Source organism: Pleurodeles waltl, chromosome 8 (genome assembly GCF_031143425.1).
Source record: "Pleurodeles waltl isolate 20211129_DDA chromosome 8, aPleWal1.hap1.20221129, whole genome shotgun sequence".
NCBI lineage: Eukaryota > Metazoa > Chordata > Amphibia > Caudata > Salamandridae > Pleurodeles > Pleurodeles waltl.
In genome coordinates, this window is record NC_090447.1 from 1131622627 (window position 1) to 1131646003 (window position 23377).

Sequence of the window (23377 nt, forward strand, 5' to 3'; positions counted from 1 at the left end):
TTTGCATCTAGCAGCTTTGGACATTCAATTGCTAACACCCACACACTTATATCCTAATTAAATCATAACACCTGGTCATAGAGGGCAATGAAATGCCGAAAAATAAATACTGCCATCTTTAGAGGAGTTTAATTGCCCAGGGCTAGCAGATTTCATGGTTCATTTTGGGAAATAAGTGGGTGCATTAATAGATTAACATCCACGGCAGTTTGATGCAAATGTAAAATTAATACCAGGGAAAGTGGAAGCTAGAACCAACACTATAAGCAATGGAGGAGATGTCCCTGCTCTAATCCTACTGTGAGGAAATATAGAGAAAGAGGTGAAATTGTACACTTTGCATAATGGTATACTCAGTCTGAGCATTAAAAAACATAAAACGCGCCTGCTCAGTGTTAGCAGCGAGCAGATTACCTTTATTTGTTTAATATATACTCTTTGCTTTCTTTCCGGAGTGACAACACTGAGACATACACATTGACATTTGGAATCAGGAGAGGATGATTTGGTGATTTGATTTTCCTGTTGACCTCCACCGAAGTGGGAGCAATTTGAAGTCAGAGACAGCTATAATAAAGCAGTTTTAGGCTTACATAACTTGGAGTCTCCTACCTACGATGTTGACATGTATTCTGAGCCCTAGTGCTACATTTATATACGCTGTGCATACTATTATAAAATAATATTTAACAAAAATACACAAGAGTTATTCAGGATGGCGTTAGACGAAGACTCTGCTTCCAAGAAGTAACAATCATATAGAGGAATCGATCGACATGGGGCTCTTCGTCCAGCAGTTAGCCATTCTCATTTGCTTCAATAGCACGTCTATCAAACTCCCATGAGCCAATCCTAGATCAGTAGTTAAACAAGCCCTGCAGCCGCATCGTTGCCCTGCTGGCACGTTGACTAAAAATAAGACTATGGTAAGAAAAAGTCATTTAAATGATGTATTTCAGACTCACAAAAATATTGATCGAGTTTATTGAAATTATTATTATGTACTTTGATTTTCTGTGTTTAATTTTTGTATGTACCCCACCAAGGCTGGTACCTTGCTTGTGGCTGCTGCCGGCCAGGGGCCGGATGAAAGCAGAACTCCTGAAAAGGAAGGCCTCAACTCCCAGCCCACATGCACGTGCTTCCTTAGATACGGAAGGCAGCAGCAGGAAACTCACTACTCGTCTCTTTAGCTTCCTTGTGCGCAAAGCCGTTACTGACGATGGGCACGAAGGTAAAAGAGCAAGAGACAGATGGAAATATAGCTAATCACTGCATAGTTTTTAAAAAAGGGAAAAAAAGCCAGTACGGTGATTAGCCATTCTCTGTCAACTTCCCACCGCCATGCTCCTACATGAATGCTGAGACTGGATAGACCTACTTGCATCTCCTCCTCTTGCTCTGAGCCAGTCCAAATTCTTCTCCTTTGCTGTTCCCCAACAGCATGAGAGCTGTGCCACGATTGAATACGGTAAGCAAATCTGACACTCCTTAGAATACCGAGGGCCTGGGTCTGTGGTCCACTGGGCTCACTACAATTGTGAGGTAAGGAGAGGCCTCCAGTTCACATGTCAGGCTGGACACAGAAAGGCACCTGTCCAACCCGACATGGGCACTTCAGGTCATAAATTTGTGGAATCCCAGCTCTGCCTTTAGTCATTAAGCCCTGCCCCTGCACTCACAGAAAGGCACCCGTGCAAGAAAAAAGAGCAGAGAGGTTATCACGGGGAGAAAATAAATGTAAAAAATGAATAAATAAAAAATGTATTTCACAATTCACACTTAGTATGGGGGAAACCGATATGGAGGGGATGCCCCAAAGCCTCTATGGATGCATCGCCCGTGGCTCTATGCAATCTAAACATCCTGCTCCTGGGCTGGGGGTATTGCACGCAGATAGGATAGTCTCCCATTTTTACTTCATCTATAGACGTATCTCGTTCAAGCTGTTGTTTTGTTACTTTTTGATAACAGGTTATGTAGCCTTTACTTAGCAATAACTCTATTTCAGGGTGTGCTCACAAAGCTATTAAGATGTATAGAACCCACAAATATGACAAATATATAGATGCAGTATTCTTCACAAGATTCATCCTTAAGGTTGCCACATCCTCTGTAGAATCTTATTACTATTTTGGGCATATTGGCAAATCACTCATAGGAGCCCATACTTTCCTGCTTTTGTAAAGCTTTTGATTTAGAACCTTCCTAGTATTCCTGCTAGGCAGGTCAGGGAGCTCCAGAACCTTTCCGATTCTGAACCATACGTAGTTTTTCAGAAGGACAAAGCCATCCATCTGGTTATTTTACTAAATGCTCAGTGATTTCCATTTGTTTGACCTCGTTGTAGTTGAGCTGAGGCAATAATTAACCTTTTACTTTCTGTTATGTTTTACATAAGGTAGTGTTTCCAGGCAAGCACACTTCTGTACTTGCTAAATCTCTTCTTGCACTTTCCAGTGCCTTAGCATCTTATGGTCCTTCTTACTACTTCATGTCTAAGCTAATTTCCTAGTCTATGGCTAGATTGTTCTTCCCGCTTAGTTATTAGAAAATTATTTTAATAAAATGGGGCAACCCAGTACCCTGGGACCTGGGTAAGTGAATAATATAACAAAAATGTTTCGGTCCCTCTGCAGAAAGGATTTGAATTAACCTCCACAACAGTGGTTGTACCATAAAGAACTTTCTGTACCGATGAGGTTTGTGAGTAATATATCACATTTATTAGGAAATTAAATTCAACAATTTAAAGTAAAGTAATCGAGGTGCTCCTGTATAACGGTGCAGTGTGAGTGAATTATGTATTAGTATAAATGTTGCAGTGTTATTTACAGGAAAACTAAAGACGAAACTGTGGCTAAAAACCTGAGGTCTCGAATAAGCATCTATAACTATAGGTACTGTAAGCCTGCGGAATGTTTTCAAAAGTCAATCCACAATTTCTAATACAATGTTGACGTTTCAACCCCAATCAAAGAAATTAATTCAGGCGAGTCATCATCAGGACAGAATATTGAAATAGGAAGCATCCCTATTTGATTGTACTCAGACACATCCTAGTCGTGTTAACAATAAAACTATACCAATTTCTTTGATTGGGGTCACAAACTAATTCGGGAGGCATATAAAGAGCTTGTTATTACCATACGGATTGCCTTCTACAGGATAGACACCGTCACACAGAACCTCAACTTGTATGCGTTTCGCTGCACTCCCCTTTGAATGAGAAAATCTTCCAGATTATATGTACCGATTGGCACATCTTGCTTGCCGATAGTGAGCATAGTCAACAGATTCCAAGACCGATGGTTCACATTTAGGCGAAATAAAAATCTATTACGTTGTCAGATCCCGTATTAAGTCCAATAACACTTTTATACAGAAGAACTTTGATGGTAGTACTCCCATAATCGGTAATTACAAATGTACGCAGTCTAAAGTGTGTGACTCTGCCATTGAGACTGATCATTACAGACTTAAACCTACAATGACCTTGAATACTTTTACCAGTTGTGAAAATAAGAATATTGTTTCTCTTCTAGTCTGCCCTTATGAGCTGGGCTATGTTGGGAAAACAGCTTGTTCTCTTGCAACAGGATTGACTGCACCTTTTAGCCATTTGCACTAAAAGAATTTACACCTATGGTTAAACATTATCTTCAGTGTAGCCACAAACAAGAAGAAATCAGATGGCTGGCTTTGGAGAAAATTGATTTCAAATCAGGAAGGGACCCTGAAGAAGTTAGGAAGCGTAAGGAAAGTGTTTTGGATTTTTAAATTGGAGACTCATCTGCAGGGTCTGAACACTGAAATCCCTTGGGAACAAGCTACTCTGTTCAATAATATTCAAAATATTCAGCGGTTATAAAGGGCTGGAAAGTATGTTTCAGGCTAGATAGGTATGTTTAGATGTGGTTAGAATAAATGCAATTTCCGTCTTGGATGCTATTTATATCCATTTTCAATTTTTCACCATTGAGTGCATGCTACATTTTCTGTATATAGTAATAGGTTCTTGCATGTAGGGTTTTACAAGATGTTCAAGGTCTGTTAGAACCAACACAATTCCCATTATGGATGGCATTTATATCTGTCTGTAATTATTTATTATTGAGTGGATGTAACATTTTATGCATCTTGCAATAGGTTTTTTGCGTTGAGATTTGTAGATTTTTTATGTAGTTGGGTTATGGTCGGCCCCTGTTAGATCATGGCTGCATTTGGTGCGTTGGATCTAGTCAAGTCTAGTAATAGCTATCTTTTTGTTAGCCTCAGCAGTGTAGGTGGTAGTTTAAGGTTTTTATATTCATAGTAACTGAAAACATTCCAGTTTCTCTGATAATTTGATACGTTTTTCAGTTCATTTGAGCAGTGGCGGTTATGCATAAGGAGTTTTGGTTTGTATTTTATTTCCCACTCAAGATCGCTGCCTTTAGTCCTTCTATTATTTTCAGTAGCTGTTGAATCATGGTCGGCGTCCTTGCCACATAACATTTTAAAAGTTGCAGCTTTCCCGGTCCCGTTAGCAGGCGTACATTCATTTGCGTATGGAGGCGTGTAGCTGTTACCTTGGCCCGGGCGCTTATTACGAGTGTGAACCGCAAAGCGTGTGTGCAGGCCCTTGTGTCTGTGGGTCCCGCTTGGGGTACGTTTCGGTTTTCTGGTTACGGGTTGGAAATATATATATATATGTATATATATATATATATTTTTTTTTTTTGCCAATTCACCCCTTCTACTTTTCGCCTCACAGCCCTGATGACGGTGTTTTATTGTTACTACCGTCTAGGTTGAATCACGCTATGCCTTCCCGTAATAGCACAGTATTTTGCGCTGCCCTTCTAATTTACTCTCAGATGAGATTGGCAATAGAGTATTCCACATATGAGGGGTAAGTGGTTTTTTTTTTAATTAGCTTGCTGACACTTAGTATTTGGCTATTTTTTATTACTTTGTTTGTTTTTCAGCCATGGGATTCATCCTGGATGTTTAGTTGCCCGACAATGTGTGGATATATTATCCTCTTAAACATCATTAGAGACAATCACATTTGCATAAGGGGGTAAGATCTGCTTTATCGCTATGCAGCATGGTATTGAGTTATCACAATGTGGTGTAATTTAAATGGGTCTGTTTATTTTAAGTGACTTTGTTCTACTCAGGCCATTATGCTTCGGTTTTCTTTCTTGTTTCTTCCACAATTAATTATTATTTTTTTCACACCACTTTTTATTCAATACTCCGCATGTTTGGGGCTTGCAATTTTCTCTTTCTTTAGTGTTTTTCTAGGTGGTGGATGTTGTTCAGTGACTACAAACCATTTAGTTGAATTCATATTCTGTCTCTTGGTATAGGTTAGGGCAGTAATAATTGTGTTTTGTGGCATTTGATTACAGGAACGGTTAATAGGTGGATGTCCTGAAGCCGGCACTTTTGCGCTGAAAGGCACGTTGATTATTTGTGATTCCACAGAGAAGAACTGATTATTGATTAATGTGATTCCACCTAGAAGAATTGATTATTGTGATTCCACTGAGAAGAACTTATGGCATGTTATGAAATTATTGATACATTTTAGTATGGAGATAAGTTGTAAGAAGAATCTATGCAACATTATGGAATAAGTGATTATAATGCATACTGATGTAATTTTTCAATCTTTTGTAATCTTTGTTCCTGTGTAAACACTATTAATTAGCTTTGGTTTCTGTGTGGATGTGTGAATGTGGATGTGAAAGGAGTATGTATGCAATTTTTACGTATATATTAAGTTTAATAATTTTATTAAGATTTTATACATTTGTATGACAATTAGGACAATTAAAATGTGACAGACAATATATAATATATTTGTTTAATAATTTTTCCTTTTGCATAGCTGTTCTTGCTCTTTCCTATTTATGTGTATTTAAGTTTAGAGTATCCACAGGTCTTTACATTTTCATAATTAAATATATTATAACTTGTCGGTATCATAAAGCTTCTTTATATTGATATTCCCAACCCCACCTTTCTTTTGGTTAACTAAGGTAAACTTAGCATTAAAAGCGGCCTACTTCGGGTTTCATGGATGGTTCACGCCTGCATTGCTTTATGAACGATAAAACCAATCCTCAGCAAGGAAACAGCCACGGCTGTTTTTATCTATATCTTCAAACTGGTAGATAAACTGAGTGAAGGCTTGATTTGCTTTTTCCATAGCCTTCAGAAATAAAAGGTGATTATAGATCTGTATGACCCTGGGTCTCGAATCCTTGAAATGAATTAAGTCCTTCACTGTTTATAACACTCTGCTCTAGTTTATATATCCTATGTAAACCGTGTTGAATATTTTCAAAATAGCAACACAAAAGGATGATGGACAGAGTGCTGAAACTTTTCAAACATTCACCCCCGTCACAGATCTGGATTGAATCCATCGTTCTTTTGCTTACCATCCACCCCAGTTTGGACCCAGCCATATGCACATCAGTCTTGACCCTGCTCACCATGGGAACAGTAAGGCCCGAACTGCCAGGTCCGGTCCTTCCGGGACCGGAAACAAGCATCCTGGGACCGGTTTCGGAGTATCATCCCTTATCAGCCAGGCTAGCATGAATCAAAATGAATAATTAGTTCAGCAGTGAATTATTTCCAACCTTTTGATTAACTTATATTTTCTGAAACCTTGCTTATTGTTTGAAAACAAAAAGTGAGGGTTCAAGATTTCAAGTAGTATGACGGTTTTTTCATTATTTAATAAGTTATTTGCAGATAATTGAAACTGTACAGAAAAAACAAGAATATATTCAGGCAGACTGAGTTATCACTTTGTAGTCAGTAACAACATTAATTATTGTGTATCTATGTATGAGACATACATGTAAGTAAACAAATATATATAATTCGAAAGGGGAATACCTAAGAGAGAAAATATGATTGTGAGAGGGTATAACATTTAAGGCAATACACAAATGTGGGAAATGGGGTGGGGAAGGTTAGAATAGTGCTGGACGCAATGAAGATCAGATCATAGCTGGGCATTAACACACCCTGAGTATTTTCTAAGTCTTTCTGGCCATCTCAAAACACTGTTGCGACTGAGCTAAAGCATTATTTAACCAAGCGTGTATTGATCAGTACCTATGTTGTCTTTATTCTACAACTGAGTGCTAAGGTATCTGTTCAAGTGGCAGACATTCCTTACTTTCATCCATTTTCATCTTAGTCTGAGAGGGCCAGCAGGAAATGGGGCTGCCAGCTACCTCCATTGGTAAGACTCTAACTTCATGATAGTTGCTAAGGAATGTGATAAGCATCTTGATACTACATGCAATCTGCCACAGCCTACTTTTTGCCATATGATCGATCATGTTATGCTGATCCTGAAGACCCTAGTGGCTGGTCAACTGCATAAGCTTCTCCTTTGTGGTAAGGACAAGGCATTGCTTCTTTTGTTCATGTTGTATTATACCACAGAGGGTGACTGGACCTGCAGGGAAGTTATTATGTGATACCACTTTTAACTTCCTTCTGCGTGGGCGAATAATAGTGATTAGGTCCGGGGCAGCATCTCACATTAGAATGGTGTGCTGTTGTTCTCCTGCCTCTGGATGCTGCTACACCAGACTTTACTATATGGTGATTTAATAAGCCCCCCAAGCCGTATCCACTACCATCAACAGTAGTAGCACAGAGCTATTTCTAATGCTCCCTGATGTTCCTGGTTCCACACAAATTCCTTCCCATTGCCTAGGAGGTTTGGCAAACAGTTCATGACAGTGGCAAAGTTCCTCTCCAATTTGCTGTAATACAAGAGTCCTGCAGAGGACGTTAACTTTGCCTGTGTGAGGCAGGGCCATTTTTTGATTGCTTAAACTAGGGAATCCTTAGAAACAACTCTTATACCGATATTGATTGTCCCAGCACATAAAACCAAACCGTTGTCGAATAACCTGGCTCAAACTTCATATAGGATGTTTTGGTGCTTCCAGGTATCATTTTGTAAAAGTTTAAATGTCATCTTGCAAGCATTTCACACAGTTATCAGTATGCCTCAGTATGTGTAACATTGCTCATTGGAATACACATGCTGCCGACGCGAGACCAAATGGCATCCTTTTGTATTGACACACGTCAAAGGGAGTTATGAAAGCAGTGAGACTTATTAATTCCTCAGCTAGTTCAATTTGGTTGTAGGCATTTTTCAGATCTTGGTAGAGAATATGGTGGCTCCTTCCAAAAGCGCAATCCTCTCATTTATTTTTGGCAGTGTCTGTCTGTCTGTGACGATGCAGGTGTTTAATGCTCTCAGATTCACATTTAAGTTACCATTGTTTCAGGAGACAGGTGAAATTCATGTGGAAGATTTTCTTTTCTATTGGAGTTGTTCTGATAGGACTTTTAAATTCTTACAAGCTCAAATGTGCCTTCTCCTCAGTCTCTGTTACACGGATGTGGAACCTTCCTTGAGTTTTCTACAGTGGACAAGCTGTCATAACACACTTTTGGGTAGGATTTAAAGATTTGGGTTTCATGTCTAGATCCATTACAACTGACGTGTTAGAGGGCACTATTATATTTGTATGAAATGTAAGTGGTGCGTTACAGGAAATTTGGTAAACTGACAGCGATTAAGGTAAAACGTTCAATTCACAAATAGAGCAAATTGCCAACAGTTAAAAGAAAAAAAAAATATTTACCTTGGGATTAACTGTGCTCTGATATGTGTTAAATACCAGTTTTCTGTCATCTGTGATGTAATATTTTATTTTGTGGATTATCAAAGAAATATAAGGAATGTTAAATGTGTTTAACTCTATTGGAATTATTATATTGTTTGCTTGGAAATCTCTCTCCACCCTAGAAAGAAGAGGAGATAAAGGTGCCACCCGGGAAAAATGAAGATACAGAGACTGAATCCACTTTAGGAACAAGTGAAGGTGTCCAGCAGCACCCTACCATAGCACCAGTAGAAACAGCGGTCAGAATACCTAGGAAGCCTACTGCCTACGGAACCTGGGAAGAAATTAAAGAGGAGGATGACCCATAGTACGTATAAGTATATATCTAATTGTATCATTGTTTTTGCTTTATGCGCTTTATACTCCGTCATCAGATTGTCAATAATATAAGCAGAGAATTACCCCACCTGTAGCCAGCATCTCAAAAACACTGAAGTATCTCAGTGAAAGTTTCACTTTCTAAAATAAAAGGCAAGTACATTTCACTGTTTTAAGTAGCAGAATTGAAAAGATAAGCCAGTAAGTGGTAAAACATTTATTTAAATCTCTTCTACAAATGAGATTGTTGTAAATGGAGTCAGATATGCAGCAACCTCCCTAAAGAGGAACTTCACATTGCCACCTTGAGAGAGCAAGCTTCAGAACCATCCCACAGTGTAGAGCTAGTGCATTTTTGTGAGCCAGTATCCCTACAAAAGATTCTCTGTTCTTTTTCCAAAGAAATACATTTTTGTTAGAGGAAGCATTTCAGAGGGAATAACAAGGCTGACCCATGCCTCGAGGCTGGCTCAGAAGTACAAATAATTCCCTGGAGAACTCTGTACTGTTTGATGCCAGGTCAGGTTTTAAGCCAACACCACTGGAACCAAAGGTGTGACGAACAGCTGTACTCCTCATCTTCCGTGTCCACCAGGTCACCACTGTTCCAGTTTGCATCTGACCTGTGGCAGGTAGAGGTTACTCACAGTAAGATAAATAGAGGAATTGAATTGTTGCTCCTCCCACAAATGGGACAGGTATATTATTTCCATAATTTCCTTGTATGTCAAAGTGAAGAGATAACCGCTTCCTCTTGAATATGACTTGAATCATCCCCTCACTTTCAGAAATACAAGATGCTGACTTTGGTTCAGGTGCTGGCAGCTGTCCAGCAAAAGGAATGGCTGTGCACAAAGGACCTTCAGTTTGCCTATTTCCCTGAACCCCTCCTAGACAAACAAAGGAATTCTTCAGCTTCAGTGGAAAATCAGCAGCTTTAGTAAGGTTGCTGCCCTTTGGTTGCAACCCCACCATCAAATCTTCACCTTGATCATTGCCTTCGTGGCAGCCCTTGTGCAGGAGCAGATTGGAATTCAAAGTCATCCAATGGAACAACTAAACGATCAAACAGTAACAAAAAAAAGTAAATAAATAAACTCCTGTGTCATATTCTATATAATTATGGATATTCTCACAAAAGGCATCAACGGGCCTCCACATGTGGCCCAAGGCCCTTATTGCTGGAGCCTCACCAGTAACCTGTGGGGCCCACATACATGGTCTGCAGCCTCTCTGTGATCTGTCTATTTCTGTTGAAAATAGATTGAGCCCCTCCCTGATATATCATATGGGTTCAGCTCATCTTATATTTGTGCGTCAATTGAGAAGAACTGCATCCAGTACCCTGCATAATGTCGTTGTCAGTTTTATTCTGGATTTCAGTGCAACCATATGTTGTTTGTGAGTTGAGGTCCTCCTTTGTCCAGGATTATCCTGTTTTATCCTATGCAGTATCAAAGCTGGATATACTGAAACATTTTTTCCAGTCCAATTGCAGATTTTCTTTCAAGAGGAGAAACCTTGTAGTGCCTGGGCCTTATATAACTTTGATCGGGCCAGCAACCTTTTATCTACTGAAGGCATATGTTCCCTATAAGAGTGTAATATCTGTGTTTACTAACACTGGAGTGCACAGGGAAGAAAACTCGGGCCTGCTGCAGGCTTCTACCATCTTCCTCCAGTACCACAGTGATGCATGAAATATTCACAGGGTTTCAAAACTGTTGTGCTATTTTACGGAAAGTCATGATGGACTATTAAGGCGGATCATACTCCACTCTTTCTCCCTGGCAAACCAGTGTGTGAGCTGCAGTAGTATAATGATCGATCTTCTATAGTGCCAACCCTATTACAGAAAAAAGGACTTTGTCCACTGTCCTTGGGCTTGTCTTACCAGAGAAAACTAAATGATTTTGCTGAAGGGTTTTAAGACCCTATGTGGTGATAATCGTGACAATTATGACTACCCTTATATGTCTGAACTAAGACATCTCTAATTCCTTCATTGGGACAAATCCTTTTAGAGTGTGTTCTGGAGGTTTGGTTATTTTGTTTCTCAATATATATAAATATATGTTCGATGGCATGTGTAGCTGCAGAAACACATGCTGTGCACTGTTCCTGCCATCTAGTTTTGGGCTCGGAGTGTTACAAGTTGTTTTTCTTCGAAGAAGTCTTTTCGAGTCACGGGACCGAGTGACTCCTCCCTTTCGGCACCATTGCGCATGGGCATCGACTCCATCTTAGATTGTTTTCTTTCCGCCATCGGGTTCGGACGTGTTCCTCCTCGCTCCGTGATTCGAATCGGGAAAGTTTAAGAAATCATCGAAAATCTGTCTGTATTGTTGCGTTCGGGACCGTTTTTCTATAGATACACCGGCAACGACGAGACAACCGCTTCGGCGGCCCTTCGGGGCTTCTGCACCCAACCCAGGCCTGGTCGGCCCGACCACACCTGTCGTCGAAGCCTCATGGACCGGACCCCCTTCCGTTTCTGTCCGACGTGCCACACCAAGTATCCTTATACAGACCAGCATCGGGTCTGTAATCTCTGTTTGTCACCGGAACACAGAGAGGATACCTGTGAGGCCTGCAAGGCTTTTCGGTCGAAGAAGACCTTGAGAGATAGACGAGCAAGGCGCTTGCAGATGGCATCGAAATCGACACTACACCTCGACGTCGAGGAGGAAGAGATGGCTATCTCGATCCAGGGTTCGGAATCGGACGACTCCGACGGAGACTGACCACCGATGGCGTGCCAAAAAGTGAGTACGCCTGCCTCGACCCAGCCCCAAAGTCAGTCGAAAAAACAGAAGGCCTCGGGGACGCCACTGCCAGAGGGCCATAGCTCGACCCACAAGAAAAGCGGTGACCAGATAACATCTTCGGCACTGAAAAAGGCCAAGATCGTGCCGAAGTCTTCCAACTCTGGTCGAGAAACCGGCATCGAAAAGAGTCGACATCGATTGGTCGAATCGATTAAGCCTCGAAAGAGCCTTTCGGGGCCGAGACCAACTGTGACCATGGGTATTTCGGTACCGAAAAAAACGGCTTCGGAGCTGAAAAAGACTTCTTATACAGAAGAACATGAGTTCTCCCAACAACTTAGAGAGGCACAGGTTTGAGCAGGAGCTGGATGTGGAGGAGTTTGACCAAAGTCAACCAAGGTTACAAATCCAGAAGGACACTGGAAAAATTCAAACCATCCCTCCGCTCAAGTTTAAAAGGAAATTGGCGTTTCACACAGAGACTGAAACTGAGCAGCCAAGAGCAAAGGTGGTTAGAGAAAAGGTCACCAACTCCACATTTCACACCAGAGATGTCGTCACCACACTCGCCACAAGGGACAAGGTCACCAGTTGGCACACCAACTGCACAGTCACCCACACATACTGTGCAGACGCAGGACGATGCAGATCCCTGGGACCTCTACGACCCACCAGTTTCAGACAACCATCCTGAGTGCTATCCCTCAAAGCCATCTCCTCCAGAGGATAGCACCTCTTATACGCAAGTACTAGCCAGGGCTGTGACATTCCATAATGTCACTATGCACTCAGAACCAGTGGAGGATGATTTTCTTTTCAATACACTGGCATCCACGCATGCGTCATATCAAAGTCTGCTAATGTTACCAGGCATGCTTAAGCATGCACAACAGGTCTTCCAAGAACCAGTCAAGGGAAGGGCCATCACACCGCGGGTGGAGAAAAAATATAAACCTCCACCATCGGACCCTGTGTTCATTACACAGCAGCTCCCCCCGGACTCTGTGGTAGTGGGAGCCGCAAGAAAGCGGGCACATTCGCAATCGTCAGAGGATGCACCACCACCTGACAAGGAAAGCCGCAAATTCGACGCAGCAGGGAAGAGAGTGGCGTCGCAAGCTGCCAACCAATGGCGTATCGCCAATTCACAGGCCCTCCTCACCCGTTACAACCGAGCCCACTAGGACGAGATGCATGATATTATTCAGCACCTGCCAAAAGAATATCAAAAACGGGCTCAAAAGGTGGTGGAGGAAGGACAAGCCATCTCTAATAACCAGATCCGTTCAGCTCTGGACTCTGCCGATACAGCAGAACGGACTGTAAACACAGCAGTGACCATCAGAAGGCACGCATGGCTACGAAGTTCTGGTTTCAAACCAGAGATAGAGCAAGCGGTGTTAAACATGCCATTCAACCAGCAGCAACTATTCGCGCCGGAGGTGGATACCGCAATTGAAAAATGAAAAAGGACACAGACACAGACACGGCCAAAGCCATGGGTGCGCTCTATTCTACCCAGTATAGGGGAACATTTTAGGAAGCCACAGTTTAGGGGAGGTTTTAGACAGCAACCCTCAGAGGCATCTACCTCCCAAACAAAACCCACCTACCCGTCACAATACCTGCGAGGGGGGGTTTTGTGGTTCATTCAGGGGACAGTTCCCAAGAGCAACGGGAAAATTTCAGCCTGCCAAGCAGACCCCCGGTAACAAACAGTGACTTCAATATCACACTTCCCCAACACTTATCACCGGTATGGGGAAGATTAACAAAATACCACAAACATTGGTCAGACATAACCACGGACACATGGGTTCTATCAATTATCCAACATGGTTACTGCATAGAGTTCACACATTTCCCTCCAGATGTTCCCCCAAGATCGCACAAACTGTCGGCACAACATCTGGACCTGCTACAAATAGAGGTACAAGCACTATTAACAAAACAAGCCATAGAGCTAGTACCTCACCATCAAAAAGGAACAGGTGTTTACTCCCTATACTTCCTTATTCCCAAAAAAGACAAAACACTAAGACCAATTTTAGATCTCAGGACGTTAAACCTCTTCATCAAATCAGAACACTTCCACATGGTCACACTACAAGATGTAGTTCCCTTGCTAAAACAGGGAGAATACATGGCAACACTGGATTTAAAAGATGCGTAATTCCACATACCCATCCATCCATCTCACAGGAAATACCTCAGATTTGTCATACAGGGCAAACATTATCAATTCAAAGTATGGCCCTTCGGGATAACACAAGCACCCAGAGTATTCACAAAATGCCTCGCTGTAGTAGCAGCTCATATAAGGAGACCTCACATGCACGTATTCCCATATCTCGACGATTGGCTAATAAAAGCCAACACTCAACACCGGTGTCAAAGTCATACGCAATATGTAATAGAGACCCTACACAAACTAGGGTTTTCTATAAATTACCAAAAATCTCACTTGCAACCATCCCAAATACAACAGTACTTGGGAGCCACACTCAAAGAGCAATTGCCACTCCAAGCCCACAAAGGGTTCAATCGTTTCAAACTATAGTGTCAAGCATACCACCAAACCATCACTACATAGTCAGGTTTGTCATGAAACTACTAGGTATGATGTCCTCATGCATCGCTATTGTCCCAAACGCACGACTACACATGCAGCCCTTACAACAGTGCCTAGCAAAACAATGGACGCAGGCACAGGGTCAACTTCAGGATCTAGTGTTGATAGACCGCCAAACACACTCTTCGCTTCAATGGTGGAACCCTGTAAATTTAAACAAAGGGCGGCCATTTCAAGATCCGGTGCCTCACGCCATTATTACAACAGACGCTTCCATGATTGGGTGGGGAGCACACTTCAACAATCACAATATACAGGGTCAAGGGGACAATCAACAAAAACAACTACACATAAATCACTTAGAACTACTAGCGGTCTCCCTAGCACTAAAAGCGTTTCAACCTCTTCTAGTCCACAAACACATTCTTGTCAAAACAGACAATATGACAGCAATGTACTATCTAAACAAACGGGGGGGACACACTCGTCACAACTATGCCTCCTAGCTCAAAAGATTTGGCATTGGGCAATTCACAACAACATTCGCCTGATAGCGCAGTATATACCAGGCATTCACAATCAGTTAGCCGACAACCTCAGTCAAGATCACCAGCAAACTCACGAGTGGGAAATACATCCCCAGATTCTACAGGATTACTTCTACCGCTGGGGGACACCAGACATAGATCTGTTTGCAACAAAACAAAATGCCAAAACTTCGCATCCAGGTACCAACACCCTCCGTCCAAAGGCAATGCTCTATGGATCAATTGGTCAGGGATATTTGCTTATGCATTTCCCGCTCTCCCACTCATTCCTTTCCTAGTCAACAAACTGAGTCAAAACAAACTCAAACTAATACTCATAGCACCAACGTGGGCTCGCCAACCGTGATTCACCACACTGTTGGACTTCTCAGTAGTACCTCACATCAAACTCCCAAACAGACCAGATCTGTTAACACAACACAAACAACAGATCAGACACCCCAATCCAGCATCGCTCAACCTAGCAATCTGACTCCCGAAGTCTAAGAATTTGGCTATCTAAATCTTTCTAATGAGTGTATGGAAGTCATTAAACAGGCAAGAAAACCGACAGCAAGGTTTTTTTTCAAAAGTTTTGTTTTCTACTGCCAAGCAAATCAAATCACACCGTTCGATGCCTCCATACAAGACATTGTGAGTTACTTACTACATCTACAAAAAGCAAATCTAGCTTTTTCTTCCATCAAAATTAATCTCACTGCAATCTCTGCTTACCTGAAGATTAAACACACAGTCACTTTTTAGAATCCCAGTTATTAAAGCCTTTATGGAAGGACTAAAAAGGATCATACCTCCAAGAACCCCACCAGTACCCTCGTGGAATCTTAATATTGTACTTACATGACTCATGGGCCCACCTTTTGAACCCATGCATTCTTGCCAGATCCATTTCTTAACTTGGAAGGTAGCTTTTCTAATAGCCATCACTTCACTACAAAGAGTTAGCAAAATACAGGCTTTCACTAGCGAAGAACCATTTATACAAGTACACAAACATAAAGTGGTTCTCCGTACAAATCCAAAATTTCTACCAAAAGTAATTTCACAGTTTCATCTGAACCAAACCGTAGAGCTCCCAGTCTTCTTCCCACAGCCAGACTCGGTAGCAGAACGAGCACTGCATACATTAGACATAAAAAGAGCGCTAATGTATTACATAGACAGAACAAAATCATTTAGTAAAACTAAGCAATTGTTTGTTGCTTTCCAAAACCCCCATGCTGGTAACCCTATATCCAAACAGGGCATAGCCAGATGGATAGTCAAATGCATACAGACCTGTTACCTCAAAGCTAAAAGAGACTTACCCATTACACCAAAGGCACGCTCCACTAGAAAGAAAGGAGCAACAATGGCCTTTCTAGGTAACATACCAATGACAGAGATTTGTAAGGCAGCCACTTGGTCTACACCTCATACCTTTACCAAACATTACTGGGTAGATGTGTTAGCAACATAACAAGCCACAGTAGGACAGGCTGTACTAAGAACATTATTTCAAACAACTTCAACTCCTACGGGCTGACCACCGCTTTCGGGAGGATTACTGCTTTGTAGTCTATGCACAGCATGTGTATCTGCAGCTACACATGCCATCGAACGGAAAATGTCACTTACCCAGTGTACATCTGTTCGTGGCATCTTGCGCTGCGGATTCACATGCGCCCTCCCACCTCCCCGGGAGCCTGTAGCTGTTTAAGTTGCATTTAAATTGTATATATGTAAATAAATATTCCTTTACCACAAACTATGTACATACATATCTATTCCATTGCATGGACATCTTTAGTATCCTCATTCTACCACTCCTACCTCACCCTATGTGGGGAAAACAATCTAAGATGGAGTCGATGCCCATGCGCAATGAAGCCGAAAGGGAGGAGTCTCTCGGTCCCGTGACTCGAAAAGACTTCTTGGTTGAAACATAACTTGTAACACTCCGAGCCCAACACTAGATGGCAGGAACAGTGCACAGCATGTGAATCTGCAGCGCAACATGCCACAAACAGATGTACACTGAGTAAGTGACATTTTCCATATATATATATATATATATGTTCGATGGCATGTGTAGCTGCACATACACATGCTGTGCACATCCCGCCATCTGGTGTTGGGCTCGGAGTGTTACAAGTTGTTTTTCTTCGAAGAAGTCTTTTCGAGTCACGAGACCGAGGGACTCCTCCCATTTCGACTCCATTGCGCATGCGCGTCGACTCCATCTTAGATTGTTTTTTTTCCACCATCGGGTTCGGACGTGTTCCTTTTCGTTCCGTGTTTCGGGTCGGAAAGTTAGTTAGAATCTCGGAAAAATCGACGGTATTGTTTGCGTTCGGTATCGGGTAAGTTACAACAGATCGACACTGAATTTAGAAGAGTTCCGGTGGCCCTTTGGGGTTTTTTCGATCCCCCGTCGGGGTCTGGTCGGCCCGGCCACGTGTGAATTCAATGCTGATGGAACGGACCCCATTCCGCTTCTGTCAAAAATGCCATAACAAGTATCCGTATACGGATCAGCATCTGGTCTGTAACTTGTGCTTGTCCCCAGAGCACAAGGAAGATACTTGTGAGGCCTGTCGAGCGTTTCGGTCCAGAAAGACGTTAAGAGACCGAAGAGCCAGAAGACTGCAGATGGCGTTGACGCCGACAGAACAAGAGCGTTTCGAGGAAGAAGAGGAAGCTTTCTCTATCCCCGAATCGGACTCGGAAGAGCTTGAGGCCAAGAAACGCCGAAAACCGTGAGTAAGACGTCGAAACATAAGACTCACGAAAAGTCAACAAGAGCCCAGGGGACGCCACCGCCAACAGGCCATGGCTTAACCCAAAAAAGCGGTGACCGAGCCAAGGCACCGAAAAAGGGCACGCTGGTGTCAAAGTCATCCGACTCCGGTCGAGATACCGCCACACAGCAATCTCGGACCCAAGACATCGGCTCTGAGAAATTTCGGCACCGTGACAGCGGCACCGAACAAATTCGGCACCGAGACACCACCACGCCGAAAATTACAAAGGTTTCTTCGGAGCCTAAAAAGACCTCCGAAAAAGTTTTGGTTCCGAAACATCCAGCCTCGGAGCCGAAAACAGGTTCCTATACAGAGGAACAAGGATTAGCCTCACAAATGAAAAAACATAGATTTGGAGAGGAACTTCAAGCTGTAGAGCCAGACTATACTCAAAGGAGGCTCCACATTCATCAAGACACAGGGAAGATAACCACTCTTCCTCCAATTAAAACAAAAAGAATAATTGCCTTTCACGAAAAGGACAAGGAGCCACAGGCAAATGTGGCAAAGAAAACCACTCCACCACCTTCTCCACCACCATCAGTGCACACATCACCAGTAGTAACTCCTCCACTGATGCACTCCCCGACTCATACTGCCATGAGTAAAGATGATCCCGATGCATGGGACCTTTACGATGCTCCAGTATCGGACAACGGCCCAGACTCGTACCCTACCAGGCCGTCCCCTCCTGAGGACAGTACATCTTACACACAGGTGATCGCAAGGGCAGCTGCTTTCCATAACGTCACCTTGCATTCAGAACCAATTGAGGATGACTTCTTGTTTAACACGCTAACCTCCACTCATAGCCAGTACCAAAGACTACCTATGCTCCCAGGAATGCTAAAACATTCAAAACAAATCTTTCAGGATCCTGTTAAAGGCCGAGCCATAACTCCAAGGGTGGAGAAAAAGTACAAGCCACCGCCAACAGATCCTGTTTATATTACAACGCAGTTAACTCCAGACTCCGTAGTTGTCGGGCAGCTCGTAAGAGAGCAAACTCTCATACCTCGGGAGACGCACCACCTCCAGACAAAGAGAGTCGCAAATTTGATGCTGCGGGCAAAAGGGTTGCAGCACAAGCAGCAAACCAATGGCGCATTGCTAATTCACAAGCGCTTTTGGCAAGATATGACAGAGCTCACTGGGATGAGATGCAACATTTGATAGAACACTTACCCAAGGAGTTCCAAAAAAGAGCTCAACAAGTGCTGGAAGAAGGACAAAGTATCTCTAATAATCAGATACGGTCTTCAATGGATGCAGCAGATACGGCTGCAAGGACAGTAAATACTGCAATAACAATAAGAAGGCACGCATGGCTCCACACGTCAGGTTTCAAGCCGGAAATTCAACAAGCCGTGCTAAATATGCCATTTAATGAACAGCAGTTGTTTGGGCCGGAAGTCGACACTGCTATTGAGAAGCTCAAGAAAGACACTGATACGGCAAAAGCCATGGGCGCACTCTACTCCCCGCAGAGCAGAGGCACCTTTCGCAAAACACCTTTTAGGGGAGGGTTTCGAGGACAACCTACAGAAACCACAACATCACAAACAAGGCCCACTTACCAAAGCCAATATCAGCGGGGAAGTTTTCGGGGGCAATATAGAGGGGGACAATTCCAAAGAAGTAGAGGAAAATTCCAAAGCCCCAAAAGTCCTCAAAATAAGCAGTGACTCACAAGTCACACATCCCCATCACATAACACCTGTGGGGGGAAGATTAAGCCAATTTTACAAACATTGGGAGGAGATAACAACAGATACTTGGGTACTAGCAATTATCCAGCATGGTTATTGCATAGAATTTCGCGAATTCCCTCCAACAGTCCCACCGAAAACACACAGTATGTCGAAATAACATATAAATCTTCTAGGATTAGAAGTTCAAGCATTACTCCAAAAAGAAGCAATAGAATTAGTACCAAAACAAGAACTAAACACAGGAGTTTACTCACTGTACTTTCTGATACCCAAAAAAGACAAAACTCTAAGACCTATACTAGATCTCAGAATATTAAATACATACATCAAATCAGACCATTTTCACATGATTACATTACAAGAAGTAATCGCACTGCTCAAACAACAAGACTACATGACAACACTGGATCTAAAGGATGCATATTTCCATATACCAATACATCCTTCACACAGGAAGTACCTAAGGTTTGTATTCCAAGGGATACATTACCAATTCAAAGTGTTGCCATTCGGAATAACAACTGCGCCAAGAGTTTTTACAAAATGTCTAGCAGTAGTAGCTGCACATATCAGAAGGCAGCAAATACATGTGTTCCCGTACCTAGACGATTAGTTAATCAAAACCAACACGCAAATTACGTCATAGAAACCCTACACAAACTAGGTTTCTCAATCAATTACTCAAAGTCACACCTTCTGCCGTGTCCAACACAGCAATACCTAGGAGCAACAATCAACACAGTAAAAGGAATTGCCACTCCAAGTCCACAAAGAGTCCAAACATTCCAAAATGTCATACAAGCCATGTATCCAAACCAAAAGATACAGGTCAAATTAGTAATGAAACTCCTAGGCATGATGTCCTCATGCATAGCCATTGTCCCAAACGCAAAGTTGCACATGCGGCCCTTACAACAGTGCCTAGCATCACAGTGGTCACAGGCACAGGGTCAACTTCTAGATCTGGTGTTGATAGACCGCCAAACATACATCTCGCTTCAATGGTGGATGAGTATAAATTTAAACCAAGGGCGGCCTTTTCAAGACCCAGTGCCACAATACGTAATAACGACAGATGCATCCATGACAGGGTGGGGAGCACACCTCAATCAGCACAGCATCCAAGGACAATGGAACATTCAGCAAAAACTGTTTCATATAAACCACTTAGAACTGTTAGCGGTATTTCTAGCCCCTAAAGCATTTCAACCCATAATAACCCACAAATACACTCTTGTCAAAACAGACAACATGACAACAATGTATTACCTAAACAAACAAGGAGGAACACACTCAACACAGTTGTGTCTCCTAACACAAAAAATATGGCATTGGGCGATTCACAACCACATTCGCCTAATAGCACAATTTATTCCAGGGATTCAGAATCAGTTAGCAGACAATCTCTCTCGGGATCACCAACAGATCCACGAATGGGAAATTCACCCCCAAATACTGAACACTTACTTCAGAATGTGGGGAACGCCACAAATAGATCTATTTGCAACAAAAGAAAACTCAAAATGCCAAAACTTCGCATCCAGGTACCCACAACATCAGTCTCAGGGCAATGCACTATGGATGAACTGGTCAGGGATATTTGCATACGCTTTTCCCCCTCTCCCACTTCTTCCATATCTAGTAAACAAGTTGAGTCAAAACAAACTCAAACTCATACTAATAGCACCAACATGGGCAAGGCAACCTTGGTACACAACACTACTAGACCTTTCAGTAGTACCTCATATCAAACTGCCAAACAGACCAGATCTGTTAACACAACACAAACAACAGATCATACATCCAAATCCAGCATCGCTGAATCTAGCAATTTGGCTCCTGAAATCCTAGAATTCGGGCACTTAGACCTCACACAGGAATGTATGGAGGTCATAAAACAGGCTAGAAAACCTACCACTAGACACTTATGCAAATAAGTGGAAAAGATTTGTTTATTACTGCCATAATAATCAAATTCAACCTTTACACGCATCTGCAAAAGAGATAGTAGGATACTTACTACATTTGCAGAAATCTAAACTAGCTTTCTCTTCCATTAAAATACATCTTACGGCAATTTCAGCTTACCTGCAAATTACGCACTCAACTTCATTATTTAGGATACCAGTCATAAAAGCGTTTATGGAAGGCCTAAAGAGAATTATACCACCAAGAACACCACCGGTTCCTTCATGGAACCTCAACATTGTCTTAACACGACTCATGGGTCCACCTTTTGAGCCCATGCACTCTTGTGAAATGCAATACTTAACGTGGAAAGTTGCATTTTTAATTGCCATCACATCTCTAAGAAGAGTGAGTGAAATTCAAGCATTTACCATTCAAGAACCATTTATTCAAATACACAAAATTAAAGTTGTTCTACGGACCAATCCTAAATTTTTACCAAAAGTAATCTCACCGTTCCACTTGAATCAAACGGTAGAATTACCAGTGTTCTTCCCACAGCCAGATTCTGTAGCTGAAAGAGCACTACATGCATTAGACATCAAAAGAGCACTAATGTACTACATTGACAGAACAAAACTAATTTGAAAGACAAAACAACTATTTATCGCCTTTCAAAAACCTCATACAGGAAATCCAATTTCGAAACAAGGCATTGCTAGATGGATAGTTAAGTGCATTCAAACATGCTATCTTAAAGCTAAAAGAGAACTGCCTATTACACCAAAGGCACACTCAACCAGAAAGAAAGGTGCTACCATGGACTTTCTAGGAAATATTCCAATGAACGAAATATGTAAGGCAGCAACATGGTCTACGCCTCATACATTTACCAAGCACTACTGTGTAGATGTGTTAACTGCACAACAAGCAACAGTAGGTCAAGCTGTACTAAGAACATTATTTCAAACTACTTCAACTCCTACAGGCTGAACCACCGCTTTTGGGGAGATAACTGCTTATTAGTCTATGCACAGCATGTGTATCTGCAGCTACACATGCCATCGAACAGAAAATGTCACTTACCCAGTGTACATCTGTTCGTGGCATTAGTCGCTGCAGATTCACATGCGCCCACCCGCCTCCCCGGGAGCCTGTAGCCATTCAGAAGTAGATCTTAAACATTTGTAAATATATTACTTTAAACTTCATTATGTACAGACGCATTCACTCCATTGCATGGGCACTATTACTAGCATACACAACTCCTACCTCACCCTCTGCGGGGAAAACAATCTAAGATGGAGTCGACGCCCATGCGCAATGGAGTCGAAATGGGAGGAGTCCCTCGGTCTCGTGACTCGAAAAGACTTCTTTGAAGAAAAACAACTTGTAACACTCCGAGCCCAACACCAGATGGCGGGATGTGCACAGCATGTGAATCTGCAGCGACTAATGCCACGAACAGATGTACACTGGGTAAGTGACATTTTCCATATATATGTTCGATGGCATGTGTAGCTGCAGATACACATGCTGTGCACATCCCGCCATCTGGTGTTGGGCTCGGAGTGTTACAAGTTGTTTTTCTTCGAAGAAGTCTTTTTTTTTTTCGAGTCAGGAGACCGAGGGACTCCTCCTATTTCGACTCCATTGCGCATGGGCGTCGACTCCATCTTAGATTGTTTTTTTTCCGCCATCAGGTTCGAACGTGTTCCTTTTCGCTCTGTGTTTCGGGTCGGAAAGTTAGTTAGAATCTCGGAAAAATCGTCGGTATTGTTTGCGTTCGGTATCGGGTTAGTTACAACAGATCGACACCAAATTAAGAAGAGCTCCGGTGGCCCTTCGGTTTTTTTTTCCATCCCCGTCGGGGCCTGGTCGGCCCGGCCACGTGTCTCTTCAAGGCTGATGTAACGGACCCCATTCCGCTTCTGTCCAAAATGCCATAACAAGTATCCATATACAGATCAACATCTGGTCTGTAACTTGTGTTTGTCACCAGAACACAAGGAGGATACTTGTGAGGCCTGTCGAGCGTTTCG

General features: G+C 42.4%; 1 protein-coding gene across 1 annotated transcript in view; it reads left to right on the forward strand.

Moving 5' to 3' along the window:
- The window catches only part of WBP4 (WW domain binding protein 4), a 386635-nt gene that overhangs the window by 266191 nt on the left and 97067 nt on the right, over positions 1–23377 (forward strand). The window contains exon 9 of the mRNA XM_069203523.1: positions 8849–9033. Within this exon, the coding sequence (XP_069059624.1) occupies positions 8849–9033 (185 nt within the window). The remainder of the gene's footprint in view (positions 1–8848; positions 9034–23377) is intronic.